This window comes from Narcine bancroftii, chromosome 8 (genome assembly GCF_036971445.1).
Source record: "Narcine bancroftii isolate sNarBan1 chromosome 8, sNarBan1.hap1, whole genome shotgun sequence".
Taxonomy (NCBI): Eukaryota; Metazoa; Chordata; class Chondrichthyes; order Torpediniformes; family Narcinidae; genus Narcine; species Narcine bancroftii.
The window spans coordinates 8,187,088-8,210,722 of NC_091476.1; the positions used below are offsets into that span (position 1 = coordinate 8,187,088).

The 23,635-nt window shown below is 39.8% G+C and overlaps 1 protein-coding gene across 7 annotated transcripts in view; it reads right to left on the minus strand.

Moving 5' to 3' along the window:
* atrx (ATRX chromatin remodeler) overlaps window positions 1-23,635 on the minus strand; it is a 146,013-nt gene that overhangs the window by 106,924 nt on the left and 15,454 nt on the right. For 4 of the 7 annotated variants that reach the window (XM_069892819.1, XM_069892818.1, XM_069892820.1 and 1 more), the window contains exons 2-7: window positions 18,015-18,127; window positions 13,408-13,460; window positions 10,567-10,613; window positions 5,025-5,155; window positions 4,315-4,431; window positions 815-924 (exon numbers count right to left, since the gene is read on the minus strand). In XM_069892819.1, coding sequence (XP_069748920.1) covers window positions 815-924; window positions 4,315-4,431; window positions 5,025-5,155; window positions 10,567-10,613; window positions 13,408-13,460; window positions 18,015-18,127 — 571 coding nt within the window. Of the gene's footprint in view, window positions 1-814; window positions 925-4,314; window positions 4,432-5,024; window positions 5,156-10,566; window positions 10,614-13,407; window positions 13,461-18,014; window positions 18,128-19,942; window positions 20,100-23,635 lie in introns of all 7 variants that reach the window. The other 3 variants (XM_069892822.1, XM_069892823.1, XM_069892824.1) reach the window with 1 other exon arrangement.

The following is a 23,635-nucleotide window of genomic DNA, read 5'->3' on the forward strand; positions in this document are numbered from 1 at the left end:
TGGAGCTTTCCGGATTTTAGATGTCTGGATAAAGGATCGTGTACCTGTATCAGAATCACCTTGGCCTTTGGATGTTACCTTCACTGCAGTTAAAAGGTAATCCAAACTCACCAACAGCTCCTTGTAATTAAAAACTAATCCAAATCTATATGCTTCAACAATGTGAATAATAATTACAATTCATCTTCCCATTTCAGCCAAATAAAATATCAAATGATCAGAATGTTTATAAACATGCATTTCAGCTTCTGCAAGTTACCCAAGACCTGTTTAATTAAACTCTGTCTAACTTTTTTATATAAAGGATCTGAATTACAGGTAAGATGTACGGAAGATGTATGGAACCTTGGTTTTCAAGAGATATTGAGACCTTGGTTAAGAAGAAAAAGAACGGGACCATTAGAGGGTGCACAAAATCAGTGAACCGGTGCAGACTCGAAAGGCCAACATGGCCTGTTTCCTCTCCATAAATGGTTATATGGTTATAAGATCTCCATGCACTGTTAGATAATGTTCTTTTATAATTTAAAAATCAACTTAGATTTTGGGTTGTTTTTAAATATAAAAAAAAACTGTCATCAGCCCTCTCATCAATTCTTCTACCCCCTAGTCACCCATCTATCTCAGCTACACATTTCATTTAGAGCATTTGTGGCTTCATTCCCAAATCCATTCTTCTTGAAATCAGAAGCATTCTCAATCACACTTGGATTCATCATCAATTTAGTTGTTTTAAATTCTTGAACTTCACATCGTAAGTAGTTGCTCATATTTCATTGGAACAGGGTACAAACACAAATTTAAGAATACTTACCTTACAAATGAGAACTTTCAATGCAGGATGTCGCTGGACTGAATCCTTGTGAAAGTGGTTTACCTGCTGCCCACAAGCAGTGCAGCTGACTATTCCATGCAGATTCTCATCTAGTCAAGAAAAGTTCAGATTTAAATAGTATGTTTGTTCAATGGCTGCCAAAGTAAACATTTCAAGAACATAACTGTAATGCACACTTTAGGTTGAGAGAATTCTAGAAACAAAATCTCCTGTTGACATAAATCAGGTGCAATATTAGCAATTTAGGCAAAATTAAAAGAGCAGAAAGTCTTCACCCAAAAAATTCTTTGGTCATAATTTTGATGAACAGTTAATTTTCAAAATAAATTGTGGTGAAATGGTCATCATTTCTCTCCTAATTCCCATTTTGCTTCTCAACTCAAAATACTTTTTAATGTTTGGAATTCATTATTTTAATAATGAATGCAGTCACGGGAAGATTCACAAACAAAATCCTTTATATGGCTAGTAAAACCAACCTCTGTATGGGGTTTAAAAACAGGTAGAAGCAATAGGATAAGCTTCATGTCCTCATTCTATAGCTACTGGACAAAGAGTCAAATAAAACACAGCAACTATGGGATAGGCATTTTTATTTTTAAGATTAATGTTACAGCAATGCAAGTGCAGGCAAGTTTAAGATCAGTCATTCTGAACAATCAAACATTATAAAAGTATAAAACTCCAAACACAGAACACTAAACATAGTAATCAGATTAAAAATTAGTGGTAAGCCAGTGCAAGCAAATCCTGCTTTATGCGATTAATTTGTCCTAATATTTACTCGCGCAAGACAAAATCATGTTAAGTAATAATAGAATCCACGGGAATAATTACAATGAATCCCTGTCCTTTAAGATCATATATCAAGACATAAAAATGTGTTTTATAAGCAACTTTTACCTGCATAAAATTAAGGTTAATAAAAATAATTGATATTTTTCATTTATTGCATAATTACATCATAACTAAACTATTAGAAAAATATTTGTCCAAAGTTGACTGCACAAATTTTGATTTTTTTCCCCCTCATTATACAATTTCTTATAGCTAGCGACTGCCTTTTCTAAATTACTGCGCACTTCCATGTTTCTTTCCACGTTAGAATCAACATTTAGATAAAAATCCTTGGCGGCTTCAACAAGTTCAAATCCTTTTTGAAAAGTTTCAGGAAAATTTTCAGCAGTATTTTTTTTAAATCACTTCCCCTGTAATTCTTATGTTGTGTCATCCTGTTCGATGTTTAAAGTGGTCAAAGCAACTTAAACTTGCAGCAAAACTTTCCGTATCCCCATGAAATCCTTTTCTTTAAGCATTGAAATGATGTTGAAAGGTTTGGTTTGAATGTTTTTTTGTACAAAGTGGTGTTCGTTTTTGGCTTCGTGCTTCTTACTTAAAATTATGCAAACCAATGACTCAGGGTCACCATGATTATGTCCAATTTTCACATTGCTGGCACCATCTTCACGTCGTTTAATAACTTCAAGTTTTTCTTCTATTACGAACCCAAAGGACTCCAAAACCCAGCAGCAATAGATATTCACCACGGCAATGGTTACTTAAACAAAAGTTGTTTTAAAATTATCTTTAAACATGAAAACAGAATCAAATTTTAACTTATCTCGATTTACTTAACTCCCTTCTAATTCTAAGCGCACGAATATGTAATTTGTGTGTAAATTTAAGAAAGGTTCTTGGGTTCACAGTTCAATCTTACTTCTCATTCTTCCAAGTTCTCTGGTTGCAGGCAATTTTCATAATGTGCACAGAATATAAAATGTATAAAGTTCACCAGGCTTTGGTGCTCGAAAGGTAAAGGAAGATTCTTGTTGGTTTTCAGAGAGAGATGTGTGGTTCCAGGATTTCACAACTGAGGTACCACCATTAGTCACCTCAATATCTTGCTGATGAAACTTACCCCATCAGGGTTCTACAGAAGATAGATAAACTCTTTATTTCAGGCTATCATAGAGTTCCTTTCTGTTCCACTTATTCCAAGAAGAACATCAGACAGTTAGCACTTCCATCCATCCACCACTCTGGAGCTTCTGTTTCAGTTCCTACCAGCTTCTCCTGGCTTGATACAGCTTTCTGTGTCACACACAATCAAAAACTCCCTTCCGTCTCTCTCTGTCGTTCTGAGACTCAAATTGCCAGGCAGCATGTCCTTCTCTCTCTCTCTTGCAAAAACCCCCGACCTTCTCCAGCAAACAATAGTTCGTCTTTTGGTGAATCTGTTGCTTTAGGTAAACAATAACCTCTCAATGACCTTTCTGTGAAAAGGTTTTAGGAGCAGGACTGTCTCTTGCTGTGGCTTTCAAAGACAATAGTCCATTCATTTACTTCAATAAACAGCCACTTGTGAAATCTACATTGCATTCTTCATAACTTCTGTAGATACTGTGAATATGAAATTTCCAGTATTTCAAATAAGATCTGTTTTAAAATGTGTTTATGTAATCTTCTCTACTTTTTTCACTATATCTTCCAAAAACATTCCCAAATATTCCTTCACACTATTCCTTTTAAAATCACTGTCAGATTATTTTCCATATTTTCTTTTATCCAGATTTAATAGGGGGCACACAGAGTCTGAATGTCATTTGTGCATATTTTATTTAGGGTCATTCACATGATCTACTTGTAACTAGAGTTTTCAAGAAATTTCCAGAAAGATCTCGTGGTAACTGAATAATTACGTGTAAAAAAGGAAATGGTCAATTTTCCAAATCGCAGTAACTGAATTTCACGTTGATTGAAGTAGCATATATTTGGGTTTGCCTGTACAAGTATTTCCAAAACAGAAAATTTGGCTGCTGGCCTGTTTACACCTAAAGTTGTGTACCCTATTTTAGGTACTATAAATTAAAACAGAATATTTCACTTATGCAAACAGGCCATTACAGAATCATCTTTATGCTAATATCATTCCAGAATTTTCAACTCAAAGAGAGAGATTTCCATTTGTTGGAAACGTAGAGAAATAAAAGGTGAATTATAAAAAGTATAGGGCTGACAGATGCTTTTGTGCTGGCAATGAGCATGGGACAAGGGGACAATATCAAAATCAGGCCAATCAGAAGAATGATTTTGTGGTAGAACTCGCTGACACTCATTTAAAAATCTTAAACCTGAAGTTTATAGGTTTTGCTGATGGTTTTAAGAAGACATTGAGCCATGTCACGTGAACAGATTCAGATTTATTTCTTCCCAATTATAGCTAGTGACAGAATCTTAACAAATCATGATCTCAAAGAACATAACTGAGAGGTTGAATGGCCAAATCCTGTACTTGAATTCTTCAACAGAACAACCACAGGTTCTATTATTATTTCTGAGCTTTAAACCTTATTTATCTACTTTAAGTTGAAGCCAAACATGTTCTTCTCTATTAGCCAAGACACAAAATAATTTCAATCACTTGGTCAACTTTTCAAAGAAAATTGCAATATTAGAATTTTATCAGTTATTTTGTCTACCTCCACGTTTCTTAGAAGTTTCCATTTTGTTCTTGGGATTTCTGCTTCTAAATTCAGGTCCTCGAAAGTTATCTTTATCTTCATTCCATACTGGTTCAGGTTGCACAACTACAGTGCCTAAAAGAGTAATAAATATTTATAAAATATGCCATCTCTAATTAAACACATTTTTCTTCAAGAGAAGAGCTAAAGTGAACAGGAGATTGAAGGAGTTGGTGATGACCTCCTTGCCAGATGTCAGTGTTGTACTGAATCAGCTTCTCACAGCAGGACAAGAGGAACCCATACTGGACTATCCTTTTGATGTTCCCCGCATCCTGTGGCGAATAATCTGGCCAAAATCTCCACTGAGGCTCCATTAAAATCAAAACCTTAGCACAAAGGGATATTGCATGACACTACTCCTCATCATAGATTATTGCTTCAAATTCAACACAACTTGAACAAAAGAAGCCACATTTCCAAAGATTATTTGGCTAAAAATATACATTTCTTATAGCTGTTCAAAAACATTAATGTACAATTAAACTTACATTACTCCTCAGTGTTGTTAGAAAAGGGCCCTTATTTTTCGAGAAATCAATTTAATGAAAAGTTAACATTCTGTAATCTACAAATATGATTTTTTACTGAATCACTTTTGTATTGTTACAAGTGTAGATTTGTGCTTTTAGTATTTCCTAAACATTTAAAATAATTGTTTCACCTACCTTTAGGCAGACAATTCACGTCCAAATCATCTGTGTCCTCAAGATTTGAAGTCAGTTTTTCACAGTCAGAAGTATTTTCATTTGATGATTCATCATCTGACACAATGTGCTTTGTCACAAAAGAGGGTTTCCTACAATTAAAAGATAATTAAACACCATGATCAAGGCTCATCTTTTTTTTTTGACCATCAGAAAAATGGTAGCACTGGAATGTTCACAATTGGACATTTTGGCACTGCCACTTTCATTAGTAGATAAGATGGCACTTCTAGCATTTCCACCCAACTTAAAAGTGTTAGAAGTATCAAATTATTTTCTTCACCAAATCTGACATCATTAATCATCTGAGTAAAAACACAATGCTGGAGAAACTCTGCAGGTCAAGTAGTGACCTTTATACAGCAAAGGTAAAAATACAATACTGACGTTTCAGGCTTGAGCCCTTCAAGGTATGGAAAAATGTCAGCAGGCATCCAAACAAAAAAAGAGCGCAGGGGGGGGGGGGTGAAAGAAGGGGTGGTTGCAAAGGCAGGATATGATAGGTGGAGAAGGGAGGGAGGGGGATAGCAGCAATCAAGTTGAGGAGGGAAGACTGGCTAGGTAAAGGAAGGGAGGGAGGGAGGGAGGAAGGGAGAACTGGAAAATGGGAAAGAGGAGAGCAGGTTAGTAGAAACCAAGTCAATGTTAATGCCTTCTGGCTAGAGTGCCCAGGCAGGAAATCAGGTGTTGTTTTAATTTGAGGGTGGTCTTGGTGGGATAGTACATAAGGCTATGGATAGACATACGAGTGTGGAGTATGACACAGAATTGAAATGATTGGCTACTTGGAGGTTTCTGTCACTGGTGCCGACAGAGAGAAGGTGCTCAGTGAAGTGATTTCCCAATCTGTGCCCTGTCTCTCCAATGTAGAGAAGGCCACAAAGGGAGAACCAAATGCAGTAAATCAATCCTGTGGATACACAAGTGAAGTATTGCTTCACTTGAAATGTCTGTTTGGGGCCGCGGACCATGGTGAGGGAGGAGGTGTGGGAGCGTGTGGCACTGTCAGGAAGACGGGATGGATGAGTGCATGAGGGAGTCATGGAAGGAATGGTCCCTATGGAAGGCAGATGTGTCTGGTGGTGGGATTCTGTTGTAAGTGCTAGAAATTCCAAAGGATAATGTGTTGGATGTGGAGGTTGATGAGGTAGTAGCTGGGGATAAGGGGGAGTCTATGTTTGTTGCATCTGGGGACAGAGGGGGCCAGTGCAGATGAGCAGGAAATGGAGGAAATGCAGGTGAAGGCCGAGTTGATGATGATGGAGGGGAAGCCACGTGTGGAAGGCAGACAGACATTTTGGAAGATCTGCACTGGAACGCCTCATCTCGGAATAGATACAGCAGAGATGGAGCAATTGAGAGAAGGGGATAGAAGCCTTGCAGGGGACAGAGTGTGAGGAAGTGTAGTCAAGACAGTTGTGGGAGTTAGTGGGTTTGTAATGTATGTCGGTAGAAAGCTTGTCTCCCAAGATGGAGACAGAAATTCAGGAAGGGGAGAGTGTTGTCAGAGATGGACCAGTTGAATTTAAGATCAGGGTGGAAGTGGGCCATAAAGTGGATGAAGTTGACAAGCTCATTATGGGTGCATGGGGGAGCCCTGATGTAGTCATGATATACTGAAGGAAGAGTTGAGGGATCTTGCCTGTAAAGCCATCATTAATCATCCTTTCTTGTGAAACGGTACAACTTCGATTATCAGAAATTGGATCCTCTGAAATCCTCACTTACAAGTACAACATGATGAAACCAGTTCTCTGGACCTCAGTACAAAAACATGCAAACACACATTCAGACATAACACATACAAACAATAGATATGAACAGTACACAAATACATATATACAAATAAATAAATACTGTATAAATAGTAGAGTCTCGGAGAGTTTGTATGAACAGTTCATTAATTGTATAACAATCCTGGCAGATCACGTTGATGGGAGGGAAGCGAGACTCCAGTGACTCTCTCTGCCACTCATGATCCTGTGGATTACCCTCCAATCTAATGTTATTTAGCAGCCATAGCACACTGTGATGCAGTCTCCCAGGACACTCTTGATAAGAGGTCCTGTAGAAAACTGACAGGTTGGTGGCCAATAGCCTTGCCAGCCTCAGTCTTCTCAAGAAGTGCAGTTGTTGCTGCTCCTTCCTGACAAGTAATGAGATGTTGTGTCCAGGATAGTCACTTCTTAAATGGACTCCAAGGAAATTGGTGCTGTCCACTACCAAGTTATTAATGTGTAGTGAAGGGTGGTCATCCCTGGTCCTCCTGAAGTCCATAATCAACTCCTTTGTCTTGTCCACATTGAGATTCAGCTTATTATTCTCACATTTCACAAGATTTTCTGCCTCTTCTCTATAGTGCGACTCATCGTTGTTGCTGATGAGGCCAACTACTGTTGTGTCATCTGCAAATGGTGACTGGTTGGGCTGGATCCATCAATGCAGTTGTGGGTTAGTAGCATGAACAGGAGCAGGCTGAGCACACAGCCCTGAGGTGCACCTGAGCCCACCATGAATCCTCAATGTTTTGCTACTGACCCCAACAGATGGTGGTCAAGAAGTAGTGGAGGGACAAGGCAATAGCATCATCAGTGGAGAGGTGCACTTTCATGAGATCCGTTATCAGACACTCGATGCATTTCGTTACAGTGGAGGGGAGTGGCACAGAGCAATAGTCATTGAGGACTGTTACCATCACCCTCTGGTACCAAGATGATGGTTGCCATCTTGAAAACAGGGGCGATAAGACTACTACAGTGAAGTGTGGAAGATATCCACAAGAACCTCTGTCAGTTGGTCTGCGTAGCTCTTCAGTACTCACCTCAGCCACGACTATGTGGGGGACAGTTTTCTTTGGCATCAGCCTATCCTTGTCAAAGTGTCTGGGAGGAATGTGCTGTTGTCTATAACTGATGTGAGTAGGTCTCAAAGGCAAGGACTCTGAACACAGTTTTTGATGTAGGGAAGGATTTTATTTACAGAAGGCAAGTGTGGGAAAATGGTAACAATGGTAACTGATGCAGAGCACACACACACACACACAAACACACACTGTACATACAATGATCAGGGAAAAAAATCACTACATTGCCCCACCACCCCTTGACTCAGACTACAAGGGATACTAATGCTCCCAACCCTTTTAACAGTGCAGATCTTACCAAGTTTCTCCAGCACCCTTTCCACAGTTCTAGGCCTGGAGTGAAGCAGGGTGGTCCCAAGCTGGCAAAGAGAGAACAATGGCACATGGCACCTTTATAGTGCTGGAGGGACAAGCCCACATCATTTACTGGGGGCCAATAGCTCAGTGGCAGGAGGGTTAATCTAATTACAACAGCCAATGGCCCAAGGCCAAGTACAGGCAGCTGGAGTGTGCAGTGCAGGTAATTTACATGGTTCCAACAGCAAGACTTGCACTAATGGGTGGGACAGAACCAAACCTTGATTGGCAGCTGGTGTGTCCTCCGTCTAGGTAGGGGGCAGTGCTTTCACAGGACAGCCACAATCCTTCCCAATACAATCCACCCTTCAGAGATCACACCACTCGTCAATCATGAGACAATCAATAACTATGTACGTTACAAGTCAAAACATGTTTAAAAAACAATACTGATCAAGTGGGTCAATATATACACTAGTGCCGTCCAAATGCTGGACAAGGCATATAGTTAAATTCCTGCGGAAGGGTGGAGGAGAAACTGTTGGTAAGATGTGCACTGTTAAAAGGGTTGGGAGTGTTTAATTAGTGTCCCTTGTAGCACAGAGCAGTGCCTGCATGTGGGGCAATGTACCAGTTCATTCATTGTGTGTGTATGTGTGTGTGCTCTGCATCAGTTACCATTATGTAAATAAAATCGTTCCCTACATCAAAACTGTGTTCAGAGTCCTTGCCTTTGAGACCTACCAAACCTGTTTCCTCACTCACAACAATTGATGCTTGCGAGCAGGATCTCAGGGGTCTTGGCTGGTCACAGATGTGGGGAAATGTTCTGGAACAGGGGCAAAAAAGCCAGTGCAGGCACTGAGGATAGGATTCCTGGGTGGATATACGAGAGGGAGGGATTTGAGTTAAATTCAATGACATCACCTCATCAGCCACACCCCCCCCCCCCCCCCACCCCTGACCAAGCAGGGTCGTTGTTTTACCGATGGACCTGGATGCTGTGGGAGCTGCTCTCTAGTGTCAAAGGGGAGGGTAGAAAAAGGAATTTGTTTGGTCACTGACACGTATGCCTGGTTTCTCTAGCTTAGCTGGCAAATGTGAACACCCTTACCACCAATGACAGTGAGCAGGCCCTGCAAGGTCATCCATCAGGTGCCAGAGCTCTCTCTTGGCTTGTGCATCCCACACCTTGGCCTCATGCTTGGGCGCTTCCCAGGCAGAGCTCAGATGCCTGTCACCGTGCTATCCCGTGGTGAGGCAGGGGACAGGCCAGCAGCTATACATCCAGGGTATACCGGGGTGCCTGCTTTTCTGGGCTGACGTTTGAAACCAGGATGCCATTCCCGCTCAAATTCTCTTTCAACGGGTGCCCCAAGTGCCTGTGTTGGATCCCTGTAACGATAGCCAGGAGGAGTCAGGACTGAAAGTTAGCCAATTTAATGTTTTTAAATAAAGGTTCCCATAGCCCCCACCCCATGAGTGTATTTCTGTTAATGGGAGTTTCTGGGATGATGCTGTCATTGTGAAACAAAATAAATACAATGTTTCCAACCATGGTCTGATCATTGACTTGTCAACTCACAAACTGTAGCTTTGCATCCACACACTGTGATTCTGTATCTATAAATTTCAGTTTCTCTGAGTATGCTTAGAGACATTATGCATAGTAAAAACCACAGCTAAGCATGCCATTTTAAAAAAATAAAGGTTTGGTAAGATAGAATATCCAGTGATAGCTTCCATAACAACTGCTGATCTCTTACTGAGACTTTTTTTGCATAATACGTGACAAACTGTCCTATTGGTCAGTCGTCAGTTCGGTGTCTCTGTACAGGTGCTTCCAAAATCATAGGGCAACCCTGAGGAACATGTTGGCCGTTGTCCCGGTACCAAATGGGTTGTAGCGAGTGGCGGCACCAGGTGGAGATTTTGTCCAGAAGACTCGCAGGACTTGGATCTTCTGCCAGAGATTCCATTCAGCACCTGCCTTACTGGCTGACATCAGTAATTTAAAAGGAACACCTGCTTGGCAGGGGGCAAGCGGCAGTGGTTGTTCAACAGCTTGCTTTGTTGTTTCAAAAGCAGCCTGTTGTTCTGGTCCCCATAGGAATGTGGCTTTCTTATGGGAGACCCTATAGGGTGGTTCAAAGAGCATGGTAAGATGGGGTATGCTCTACTGCCAATAACTTAGGAGGCCCATGAGGCTCTGGGAGTCTGTTTTATTTGAGGGGATGGCAAAATTCAAAGTTGGATTGGTGTTTCTACATTGAATAGAAGAGATTTATTGTGACATCCACCTTGGCACAGAACTAATTTAAATAATTAACTTAAAATACTAACCTTCTGGAACGGGATGATCCCAAAGACTTTGATTTTTGACTGGAGACCTTTAAATAAAGACAAATAAATTTAGTCTTACAAATGTTGGATAGGTATATGGATGAGAAATGTATAGAAGGTTATGGGCTGGGTGCAGGTCAATGGGACTAGGTGAGAGAAGGAATTTGGCATTGACGAGAAGGGCCAATCTGGCCTGATTCTGTGCTGTAATTGTTATATGGTTACAAATAACAAAGAAACTAAAGTGAATTGAGATGAATTTTAATAAGCTAAAAATTAGTGTTATTCATATTTATAAACAAAAGTTATGTTCACATCTTGAAAGCAATTATGAATAATTATCTTTTAGAATAACATTGAAGAAAATAAGACAAAGTGAATGTTGAATTCTAAGCAAAATATTGAAGACAAGAATAGTCCATCATAAAAGATCTAAAATGCTCCCTGATAAATGACTCTAGGAATTCTGTACAGAATTTTGAACATGGGGGTCTAAGATATTGGAAGAAAGTTCATTATTGTTCAAGTTTATTGTCACACAAACCACAATGCAGTGAAAAAGTATCTTGGAACGATTCCAGCTGGACATCCCAAACATAGTACAGCAAGTGATACAGATCAAAGGCAACATAATTTCAATACTGTCATGTTCATTCAAGAAGCTGATAATGTGAGTAATCCTTTTCACAACATCCATCAAATTTAGAAAGTAAAGAAGTTATTAAATCAGTTAAGACTCCTGAGGCAATTACTATTTAGAAAGATCACAGATGTTCCCCACTCCCAAAAATCTTCTACTAATACCGCAATAGTCCCTCATCCATTAAAATAATGACAGCGAATTCTGGCTTCAAATAAATTCCGTACTTTGGGAAATCTGCAGTGTTTACAATTTATTTACAACCATTGACAAAACTATCGGCAGTTACAATCCATTCCCCAAAATCACACCTTGTACATTTTCTATATTTGGCTCACTATTATCTATCTATCTATCTATCTATCTATCTATTTATTTATTTATTTAAAAATCGCATGATCTGACTCCATTCTTCCGAGAGGAACCCATCGCCTTGAGTGAAGACTGAGGAATGAATAAAATTATTATTCCCTGGCTGGGAATATTTCACATTTTATTTCCATTCATACACCAAAACCAGAATGCACTGAATAAAGAATTGGAAGAGAGTTCATTAAATTTGCATGTCACTTCTAAAACTTGCACTTTCTTTTCTAGGTGTTATCCTTTCACTAAGAACACCTGTTTCAACTACAACCCACTGAAACAGCCTATCCAGTTGAGTTTATGATCGACAAACAAGGGATATATGAAAGGAAAACGGACCCGATCATCAAAAATTAATCGTAATTTAAAATGTGGGAGGATTCCGTTTATTGACACCTACATTCTGTTTTTAAATCTTCATATTTCCAAAAACAAATATAAAATTAATCCAAGTGGTTCACATTTTTCTCCTATTTAAAGTAGGTTCATTTTCTCTCCATTCCACAGAGCTTCTCATCAAAAAACACTGCTGTCAAGATACAAAAAAAACCCAAAAGCTGGAAAATGTTAATAATGTGGGTAAATCAACGAAAACCTGCATTTAAAATGGAAGTTTTAAAAGTTTTGGTTTAAATGGACAAATTTGGTCATGAAAGAAAAGATGGGAAAAAGGAAAAAAAAATCACCCAGAGTGCAACTCACAGTAGCCACTTTCAGGCGCATTCTCCGCCAAGAATGCACCAGCAGAAGCGGATGCAGAGCTTTGGAATCATAATTCAGGTGGCATCCCTGAAAGCGCTGCGCTGTCCACCCGAAAGGGTCTGTTTTTCCAGAGGCGCTTTGTAGCGCCTCCGCATCTGAAAGAGGAAGGACGACTGGTGCAACCCATCATAAATATGTGGCATAGCAATGGCCGTCTTCCCTATCCATAATCCCCCACACAGGTGGGACCGCTAGGTGTTTCCCACACAGTTCCAGCTGCATGGGGGCTTACAGGTAGGGAAGACCCCCATTACTATGCCGCATTTTGAACCTCAGAGAGCTGCCAGCCGGGCTGTGACAACCTGCACCAGCCACTCCCCCAACGGCCCCCCCCCCACCACCTCGCTGCCTGACAGACCCTGCCTTACTGGGGAGGGGAGGTCAGCGGTACGTCGGGGCAGTGGTGCAGTCAGGTTGTGTGGTGGGGGGGGGGGGGGGTGGGGGGGGGGCGGCGTCAGGCAACAGGGAGTTGGGTTGCCGGTTGATAGTGTCATCAGCCCGCCCCTTAGCAGCCGCTTTCAGGTGACTGCATTCAGGTGCCTAGGGGGACTTCAGTGCTCCATCGATTATCCCTCCCAGAGGAGGGTGAGAGTGCACCTTGGAGGCACCTCCTGCTCTTTCAGGTGGGTACCCCGAAAGTTGCATAGGGGTAGAATATGCAGCTTTACATTGGGGTATTCTGGCCATCTGAAAGAGCCAAGTATCAGCATCGAGTAAAAAAAAAATGTACATATCAAATAATGACCAGAGTGGAAGGAACTCTATAAAGCGCACAAGTTTCACAAATACATTCACTGATAGCACAACTCAAGAAGTTCTGAAAAAAAACTTTAGAGCACTGAAAACAATGGATGAATGAACACTTAATTGAAATTTACAGAATGAGGAAAATGTAACATACTAAATATTTTCCTGGACATTCTTTTGAACATAGGAATCAAACAATCAAAACAATTTATATAAACTGCACAAATATAAAAATTATTTCAAACAAGGAACATATTTAAATTGCAACTTAAATACAGTACTCAACAAGAAGCACGCATTTCTTTGAAATTAAAACTGGAACAAACCTCTTTATGCTCCATATGTGTTGAAATAGAAATAAGAGCTGAGTTTCCTTTACCTGAAAAAGAAAAAGTCATGCACATTCAATCAATAAAAAATTAAAAAGTGCTTTCCTGAACTCTAGGAAATGCTAGTTAACTCTGGTTAAAGCATACAAAAGCTTAATTTGTTTAAACTTGCATTTTGTATTAAGCAAATTGGCAAGTATAATTGGCAAATTATACCTGGCACATTGCAAAGGGTTTTTCTGCAGAGTCTAACAGGTCAACTCTAAAATTCATAAGTAAAAGGGAAGAGCACAATTACAGAAAAACAAGTTACAATGAAAAAAAATCATTTAGTACAAAACAATAGCAGCATAAACTGTTGTGAGTTCATTCAGGAGCCCGATGGCTGCAGGGAAGAAATAGTCTTTAAGCCTCTGTGTGCAATTTGACACAAGTCTTCGAAACAGAAGAAGTGTATTGGGGTGAGGTTCAAACTTTGCTCCCAATTTATAACCAGCTCTCACTTTTACATACTCCATTTTTAACTCTACCCTTATTCAACTTTACTATACACATTTGAAAGGATGTTATTGACCAAAATTAATATTGAGCCTACAAGCACCACAGCTACTTTGACACATCAGTTCAATCTATTTCCTACTAGGATTCCATTCCCTGGTTTCATGGTTTCCATTCTGATGACAAAATTTTCCATGTCTGTGTTTCAGATGTTTTTTTTCCCCCTCAATTTTTAAAATTTCGTCACATTGGCTGCAATTTATTTATATAATTAAAATAATTATAATCAACTCATCTTTACCACCTTCCCTCATTCTATGTCATTCATTCTCTAGCTCTTGATCTTAAAAAAACTATCCAATGCTATCTACGAGTTTGCCAATGACACTGCAATTGTCAGCGGAATAACAAACAGCAATGAGGAAGCGGATAGGAGGGAGATCGATCAGCTCGTTGAATGGTGCAATGACAACAACCTTGCGTTCAATTGTCAGCAAAACCAAGGAGATGATTGTGGACTGCAAAAGGAAGTCAGGGGAACACGACCCAGTTCTTACTGAGAGGTCAGTAATGGAGAGAGTCAAGAACTTCAAATTCCTGGGTGTCAACATCTCAGAGGATCTGTCCTGAAGCTGCCATGTTGATGCAATCACAAAGGCAGCTCGTCAGTGGCTATACTTTAAGGTGTCTGAGGAGATTTGGTATGTCACTGAAAACACTTGTAAACTTCTACAGGTGTATCATGGAGAAGATTCTGGTTGGCTGCATCACTGCCTGGAATGGAGGCACCAACTCTCAGGACAAGAATAAACTCCAGAGGGTTGTTAACTTGGCCTGCGACATCACAGGCACCAGACTTCACTCCATTGAGAACATCTATATGAGGCAGTGTCTTAAAAAAGCATCCTCTATCCTCAAAGACCTCTACCACTTAAGGCCATACCCTCTTCACTCTGCCTCCATTGGGAAAAAGGTACAAGGAGTCACTGTAGTTGCCAGTACTGCCACAGGTGCATACCCACGGGGAGCGGGAATGCAGCGCTCCCGTGGGGTCCAGCCACCCAGTCTACTGCCTTTGGCTCCGCACAGGTTTTGACCGGCCCGCTGAGGGAGCTGATGTTGGTTTTATTTTGAGATCCTGCGACCTTGGGGTCTGCACCTAAGATGGCGGTGCCTATTAATTGGCTGCAAATTCCATGGAAGCAGAGGACTGGAGAAGGGCACCAGAAGACTGGAAGACCAACCCCTGACTAAGAGGAAGAAGTTAAAAAGACAATCATGGAAGTAGACCACCGAGGGGGCTCGGAGGTGAGCTGCTGGCAACTTGATGCAAAGAACCTAGAGAAGCTGCAGGCTGCGGGACACATCTGTCGTGAGACTTACGCCAGGCTGCAGATTGCTGAAGACTGGCTGGAGGGGTACCAGGTATAGGACCGGATGCTGAAGGGTTCCTGACATATTTGCATCTGGAGCTCAGATTTGGACTGGATGGCTGCGAAAGTGCTGGAGGCTAATCTAGACACTCAGTGACTCTGGGGGGACTCTCTTTTGCTTCTCTTTCTCTGACTGTAAGAAATCTATGAGACACCTAGGCAATTTCTGCTGGTGGCAAATCTGTCTGCCTTGCAGCAGGCAAAAGGGAATTTCATGTAATAGGACACTGTTTTATTACTATGACAATAAATTGAATTTAATCTTGAATCAGTTTCCTAAATAATCAATGAACCAAAGACACTGCCTTCTTTTTTGTGCACTTTTAAAAAAATATAGCAATTTTGCAAGATGGTTATAATATGAACATTTGCACCATGACGCTGCCACAAAACACCAAATTTCATGACTTGTTCATGACAAAAAATTCTGATCCTGAAAAAAGATATTCCCAACACAATTCACAATCATTCTCCATCTGCTATTTAAAATTGTCCAATTTTTACCTAGGGCATTGACATGAAACATTAACACTCCGTCTACTGAAGTGGCCTGCTAAAAAGTTTCTTAATTCCAGCTTTTAATTTTCAGTCATCTTAAACAAAAGCAAATCAATAATCCCACAATAGGTCAAATCCAAATTCCAAAATCATACTAGACACAAAAGAAAGTGAATAATTAAAACAGTGCATCAGGGAGGGAAGGCAATAGCAACATCCATTATGATGTGAATACCAGAAACACTCTTCTTTACCTAAAAATGCAAAGTGGGTGATTACTTTTTATTTTCCTCCCAAGAAGCCTGGCATATTTTGGAGGTCTTGAAGATTGAATATCTGCCAATCTTTTCCCATATATATCATTTGTATCAATGGGTACATGACATCTAGGGGTTCACCTCTCAAGAATGCTGTGGAATCTATCCAAGACATCTCTCACTCTGGCATCTGGGAGGAAATACATAATCCTGAAGTCTCAATCTCCTCCAAAGAATATCCTGTCTGTCCCCCTAACGAATAAATCCCACATAATTTTCATTCTCTTCTCCCCACTTCCCTTCTGAGCCACAGAACTTAGTGGCTGCTGTAGTTTACCCAGGTAGGTCACTCCCCTACCAGTGTCCAAAGGAGTATACTTGTTGTTGAGGGGAATAGCCACACAAGTATCTCATTCCCTTTCTCTCTCCTGGCAGTCTCAATCTTTTCAACCAGACTGCAAAGAATAACTTTATCAAATCTATTGCCCCACCCTCAATTATCTTAGTCGGGGATGGCCAAAGTGTTTTGGTTATAGGCCACATACAGAAAAATATAAGGAGACCCAGGCCAAAAAACATTAAGGCTATTTAGTGCCTGACCATAGCCGATAGCAATTATCCAGAGCTTGAGAGATTATAGAGAGCGTGTGGAAGAGAGCGAACATCAGAGAGCACAGCAGACAGCGCAAGAGAGACAGCACAAGACAGCAAGCAGGCGCAAGAGAGAGTGAGGGTGAGAGAGGGATATCCCGCAAATGAGACAGCAAGAGATAGTGAGCTAGCCAGCAAGAAAGTGAGTGCGAGAGGAAAAAGCACCCACAAGAGAAAGAATGCCCGCAAGGGTGCGAGAGAGTGACAGACAGCCAGCGAGAGACAGCAAGAGTGAGCCAGGCAGGAAGTGAGAGCACGTGCGATAAACATTTTTCCAGATTTAGACCTACAGTAATAATAGACCCCTCCGACCTACGAACCCACACCACCCAAACATGCCTACAGTGACCAATTAACCTACTGACTTTGAAATGTGAAAGGAAACCGGAGAACCCAGAGAAAACACATGCAGATATCGGGAGAATGTTCATATTCCTTTCAGACAGCGCCAGATTCGAACTCAGTTCACTGGCACTGTAATGGCGTTGTGATTACCACTATATCAATCATGCAGCCCAGTTATCTTTGAACAATCTTTCTTCTTGGCTAAATTTCCTCTGCATTTTCAACAGTAAAATCGCATCAATCCAGCAGTGACCCATGTGATCAATATTCAAAGTAGCACTATATAACTCTAGCACAATTTCCCTGCTTTTAAGTTCTGCACCTCAACAAACAAAGGAAAACATCCCACAAGGCTTTTTAACCACATTGCCCTGCCACCATTCAGGGGTACATAAACTGCGCACGCACATACACACAAAAACATGGATTATGCAGCACAAAAATACGTACTCCAGCCTAACTCATCTCGTCAATCGAGGTACCCGAGCTAGCCCCATTTGCCTGAACTTGGCTGACGACCCTCTGAACCTTTCATATCCCATCCAAATATCTGTTAAGCGCTGTCATTATACCCGTGTCTATAATTTCTTCTGGCAGTTCTTCAATATACCCAGCATTCTGTGTTCAAACTTCCCTTTCAGGTCCTCTTTAAGCCATTTTCTAAACATGTGTTAGTCCAATGCTTCTTAATAACTTCCAAATTACTGCATGTTCCTTTGCTTTGTTGCATCTCCTGAAATAACTTTTGCTTCCTTGGATAAAATTCCATTTTCCACTATTATGCCACTTGATCAAACAAACTACATTTTCCTGAAAATGAAAGCTTCTCTGCCACACTTCCATCAATCACAATTTTTGTACCATTCATAAACTGCTATCTTATCTATTAAAGTCATGCTGACTAATTTCAATAATTATTTACCTGAAAACTGATTTACACACAGATCTGGTGAGGACAGGTTTTCTTCAGTTTGTTCTGTTGATTGAGCCAGATATTCGTGAAGCTTCTGCACTAATGTATTCAGCTTGCTTTCACTGTGAAAAAAAGATTTTACTTTTAAAATGTGCTTGTAATCCAATTTGTACAGGTGCCTAACATTTTATCTGGAATTTCAAAAACCAGCAACCTCAAAAACTGGCACCGTTTTCCAGTAGATGGTGTCTGCTCATCAAAGATGGAGTTTGGCATCAAACATGACCTGACATGACCCTCAATCAACACCTCCACTACTCATTATCCCCCATGCAACTGAAAGCGCTGTATCAGCGTTAGTGCAGGGGAACAGAGAAGGGAGTCCTTCTTGTGGCACTGGTGCAGCAAGGGAGGTGGTGGGGGTGGAGGGAAAGAGAAGAGAGAGACGGCAGTGTGCCTTGGGTGGGCGAGGTGGGGGGAGCCGAACGGCAGCACGCCTCGGGCAGGTTAAAATCAAAATGATTCCAAAATCCAGAAGATTCCAAACAACAGCAGGTGTCCGGTCCCGACAATCCCAGATAAAAGGTTAGGCACCTGTATTTACAAATTACAAACACCCAAATTATTCAAATTTTGCACAAAAGTACAGTTAGAAGTAGACAAATATAGACCTCTATGGTTTGTACATGCACTGAGTCACATTTAGCAAGATCTTGATCATCATTCTCTATTTGTTCACATTCTTCCAATAATATAGCAACTTTAACAATCCCAAGGACCAGAAACTGGGTTGAATTGCATCTAGAATGGGGCAGTACAAAGGTCTCAATGGAAGACATGTGCAGAATATCACCTTAAAACCAGCAATAAAGAGTGGATTAAACCATGTGAAAATAGCTTCCGAGAATAAAATGGTTAAAATGTCACAGACACCAGGAACCAAAATTTAATAGTTGCTAACCATCAATTAAGGAGTGATGAAAATAACATTGATTCAAATTTTGATGTTAAAAACATTGTGTTATGAGGATTTCTATAATTTCCAAGATCCAGGATTTTAAGTCTTTTTGCTACATCAACACTGTACAATTTGAGTTGACGGGCGGTCGGAGCGGTGAGAAGTGGCGAGGGATAGCAATGGGGACTGGTGGGGGGGGGGTGGGGGAAAGGGAAGAGAGAGAGAAGGGGGGGGAAGGGAAGAGAGAGAGAAGGGGGGCAGGGAAGAGAGAGAGAAGGGGGGCAGGGAAGAGAGAGAGAAGGGGGAAGGGAAGAGAGAGAGAAGGGGGGAAGGGAAGAGAGAGAAGGGGGGAGGGAGAGAGAAAGAAGGGAAGGAGGGAGGGAGAGAGAGAAGGGAGGGAGGGAGAGAGAGAAGGGAAGGAGGGAGGGGGAGAGAAGGGAAGGAGGGAGGGAGAGAGAAGGGAAGGAGGGAGGGAGGGAGAAGGGAAGGAGGGAGGGAGGGAGAAGGGAAGGAGGGAGGGAGAAAGAGAAGGAAAGGGTGGAAAGATTTTAAAAAATTTAAAAAAACTGTACAATTTATTTCACAACAGCCAACCTCATCATTATTCTCAAAAAAAAAGAAACAAGTTCAGGAGTATGTCATTTGGCCCATCAAGCCTCCTACACCATTTAATAAGAATATGGCTGATCTGGTCATTGTTACGAACTAACAAACCTTATTAGTACCAACAAGGGAACAGCAATGTAAAATTCACCAGACTATGGTAAACTCAAAATAATAGTTTTTATTAAACTATTAACAGCTTAACATTTCTTACTTATCTCTACTTAATTCTAATTTAAATTCCACTATGCACGAATATTATTATGTGCGTGTTAAAAGTTCAAACTGCTTCTGGGAACACATGCTATATGGTGAGACAGTCGAACAGTGGAAAATTGCAGTTCAGAAGTAATTATGGATCACTTTTAAACATTACATCTTCAGTTCTCTTTAAACTCAAGTCTCTTGATGAGCTGTCTTTCTTCTCACTAGTTTCCCCCTATCTTGTTAGGTTTGCAGAACTGTGATCTTCCCAATGTTTTTTCCCCCAGGAGTGATCATCTTCTGGACACAAATGAGGCTGCCACACTTTTCTTAAAAGAGCAGACAGAAGTGATATTAGTTATTTAAAAGCCACTTAAGTTGTGCATCTCCTTTAATAAGGAAGATACAAAAAAGAACAACATCTCCTTCTCTTTCCAGAAACTAGTGTTTCAATCTGGTCTTTTCACAGTAAGTAGTTTCTTCCAACCAGTTTCAAAATGTCTGCTTTAATTTTATGGTTCTCTGACATCATGTGACATGACGTGACCATGGTTTGTTTCATTTCTGCAAAACCATGCCATATCCATAACAACCTCCAACCTCATCTCTATTCCAAGCTACTTGAGTGGTTTAAGATGCTGGAAAGTCTGATGACCAAAAGCAAAAACCTGTTTTTGTTTAAACAGATGGCCTCCTTCAGCTGTTCTTCTTGAGCACTTGAATATTTCAACTCTGAAAATGAACTCTCTCTAGTGCAATAGTGTATCTGAAAACGTGCTATGGACTGTATGACCCACCCAGCCCACAATTCCCTCAAGAAATATTTTTAACTATAACTTACTTAACTATAATTTTAATAAGATTTTAACTTTAAAGATTAACACAAGTCAAGCTACATCTCAGCTACATCTACCTGCCTTTGCCCAATAACCATAAATTTGCCTTCATTGCAAAATTCTGCATCTTAAACAAATTAAATGAGGTGACTCTCCTCTACATCAATTCCAAAGCCAGAACATCTTTTCTCATGTATGTATGCAGTACTCCAGGTTTGGCCTCACCAGTACCCTGTACCGTAAAAAAAAAACTTCAGATTTTCCACTGATCAACTGTCTCATCATATAGAATGTATTCCCAGTTTATAATGCCCAACTCTTCCATTATCCAATTGCAGTCTTCCTAGTTTCGTCACAATAAACTGGTTTTAGATTGACCTTACTGAACTATCCAGTGATGAGAAATTCAATAATACTGTGACCACTCTTTCCAGGAGGATCCCTAACTACATGATTATTTTACTTTTAACATGCTGTCAAAAAACACGCCATTCCCTAGTTATCAATTTACACTCATGGTTTTGCTGATCATGATTTTGGCAACAAGATAATTTAAGGAGGCTTTGTTAGGAAAGTTTTGAAGAATTAATTAAGATCCCAATAGAATTCTATGAAACATTTAAAGACTTATTAATTCCTCCTCTCCTGGAAGTAATGAACCAGACTGAAGAAACACAAAACAAGCCAGATTCATGTAAAACAGCATTACAGTAATACCAAAGACGGAGAAAGATCCACTAACACCAGCATCATATAGACCAATATCTCTACTTAATTCAGATTATAAGATAATAGCAAAACTATTAGCAAACAGATTGGAAGACTGTGTACCAAAAATAGTAAAACTAGATCAAACTGGATTTATTAAGAAAAGACGAACAACGGACAATATCTGCAAGTTCATTAACTTAATCTATGCAGTACAAGGAAATAAGACGCCAACAGTGGCGGTTGCTTTAGACGCAGAGAAAGCCTTTGACAGGGTAGAATGGAATGATTTATTCAAAGTACTACAGAGGTTCAACCTACCAGAGAAATATATTAATGGGATTAAAGCATTATATAAGGGACCATTGGCAAAGGTGATAGTAAATGGATAAATATCGAACTAATTTAAATTAAGCAGGTAAACTAGGCAGGGATGTCCACTATCTCCCTCACTGTTCGCGTTAGCTATAGAACCACTGGCAGAACTGATGAGAACAGAAAATAAGAGGGATAAAATAAAAGAGAAGGAATATAAAATCAGTCTATTTGCAGATGACATCATAGTATACTTAACAGAACCACAATTATCAATAAAAGAATTACATAAGAAATTGAAGGAATATGGAGAAATATCAGGGAACAAGATCAACGGAAATAAAAGTGAAGCGATGCCAATGAATAATGCGGATTTTACAAAGTTTAAGAAAGAATCATGATTTAAATGGCAAACACAAGCAATCCGATACCTAGGTATTCAACTAGATAATAATCTAGGCCATCTATACAAATTAGATCATCAGCCATTAATGAAGAAATTACAAGACGACTTAGAACATTGAAAAGATTTACCACCAACACTGATAGGAAGGGTAAATTGCATTAAAATGAATATCTTCCCAAGGATACAATACCTATTTTAATCGTTACCAATTCACCTAACAGAGAAATTCTTCAGGGAGTTAAAGAAAATAATAAGAAAATTCTTATGGAAAGTGGGGGAAACCAAGGATAGCACTAGATAAATAAACAGAATGGTACAAACAAGGGGGCTTACAGCTACCAAATTTTAAGAATTATTATAGAGCAGCACACTTAAGATATCTATCAGATTTTTTATCAAACAAGGGAAAAACCAGATTGGACCAGGTTAGAGCGAGAGAAAATAGGGGAGAAGGTACCTGAACATATACTATATAAGTGGGATGAAAAGCTGGTGCAACATGGGAATTCACCAGTACTGCACCATCTGCTCAACATTTGGAAGAAGATTCACGTAGAAAGGAAAAAAACAAATGATCAACTACGAAAATTAATATTGACGCAAAATCAACTAATCCCCTTCACAATAGATAACCTTTCCTTTAGAGAATGGGAGCGAAAAGGGATCAAAAGAATAAAAAATTGTTTTTCGGGAAATAAATTATTATCTTTTGAACAAATTAAGTGCAAATATGGAACAATTCACGGTACAATTTTTGCATACCATCAACTGAAAACCTACTTGAAGGACAAATTGGGAAGCAGGCTGAGGTTACCAGAAGGAAGCAGTTTTGAATATGTGATTACAGACACAATGATAATTAAAAGATTTATAACAAACATGTACATCAAACTGCAAGAGAAAGAGAACGAGGAAATAAGCTATAAACCCAAACAAAAGTGAGAACAAGATCTAAACACAAAGATAAAAAATGAAACATGGAAAAAGCTATGCTCCGGAACTATTAGAAATACAATTAACACGAGGTTATGCATGATACAATATAATTGGTTACACAAGCTATATATCACGCCCCAAAAGTTAAATAAATGGGACCCAACAGTATCAGATAGATGTTTTCGCTGTAAGAAGGAAACGGGAGCTGGACAACAGTACATGTAATTTGGGCATGTGAGAAAGTGGAAAAGTTTTGGGAAGATCTAAATCAGGTATTAAATAAAATCACAAAAAACAATTTACCAAAAAATCCAGAGATCTTTCTTCTAAGTAATATAAGAACTAAAGAATTAGACCTCAAACTGGATGAAGCACAAAAAAGATTATCTGGGATAGCCTTAGCTGTCGCAAAAAAATATATAATGTCAACCTGGAAATCAGAAGAGAGCCTGAGAGTACAGCAATGATATATTGAAATGAATAAATGTAATCCATTGGAAAAAACATACAATTTAAAAAATAAAGTCACAGTATTTGAACAAATTTGGGAACCGTACATAGAACACAACAGAGAGGGCCTATTGCAGACCTCCACCCCCCAAAATGATAGAATGAGAAGACGACCCAGTGTGTAAAAGTAGATGACACAATTTTCTTGTTTATT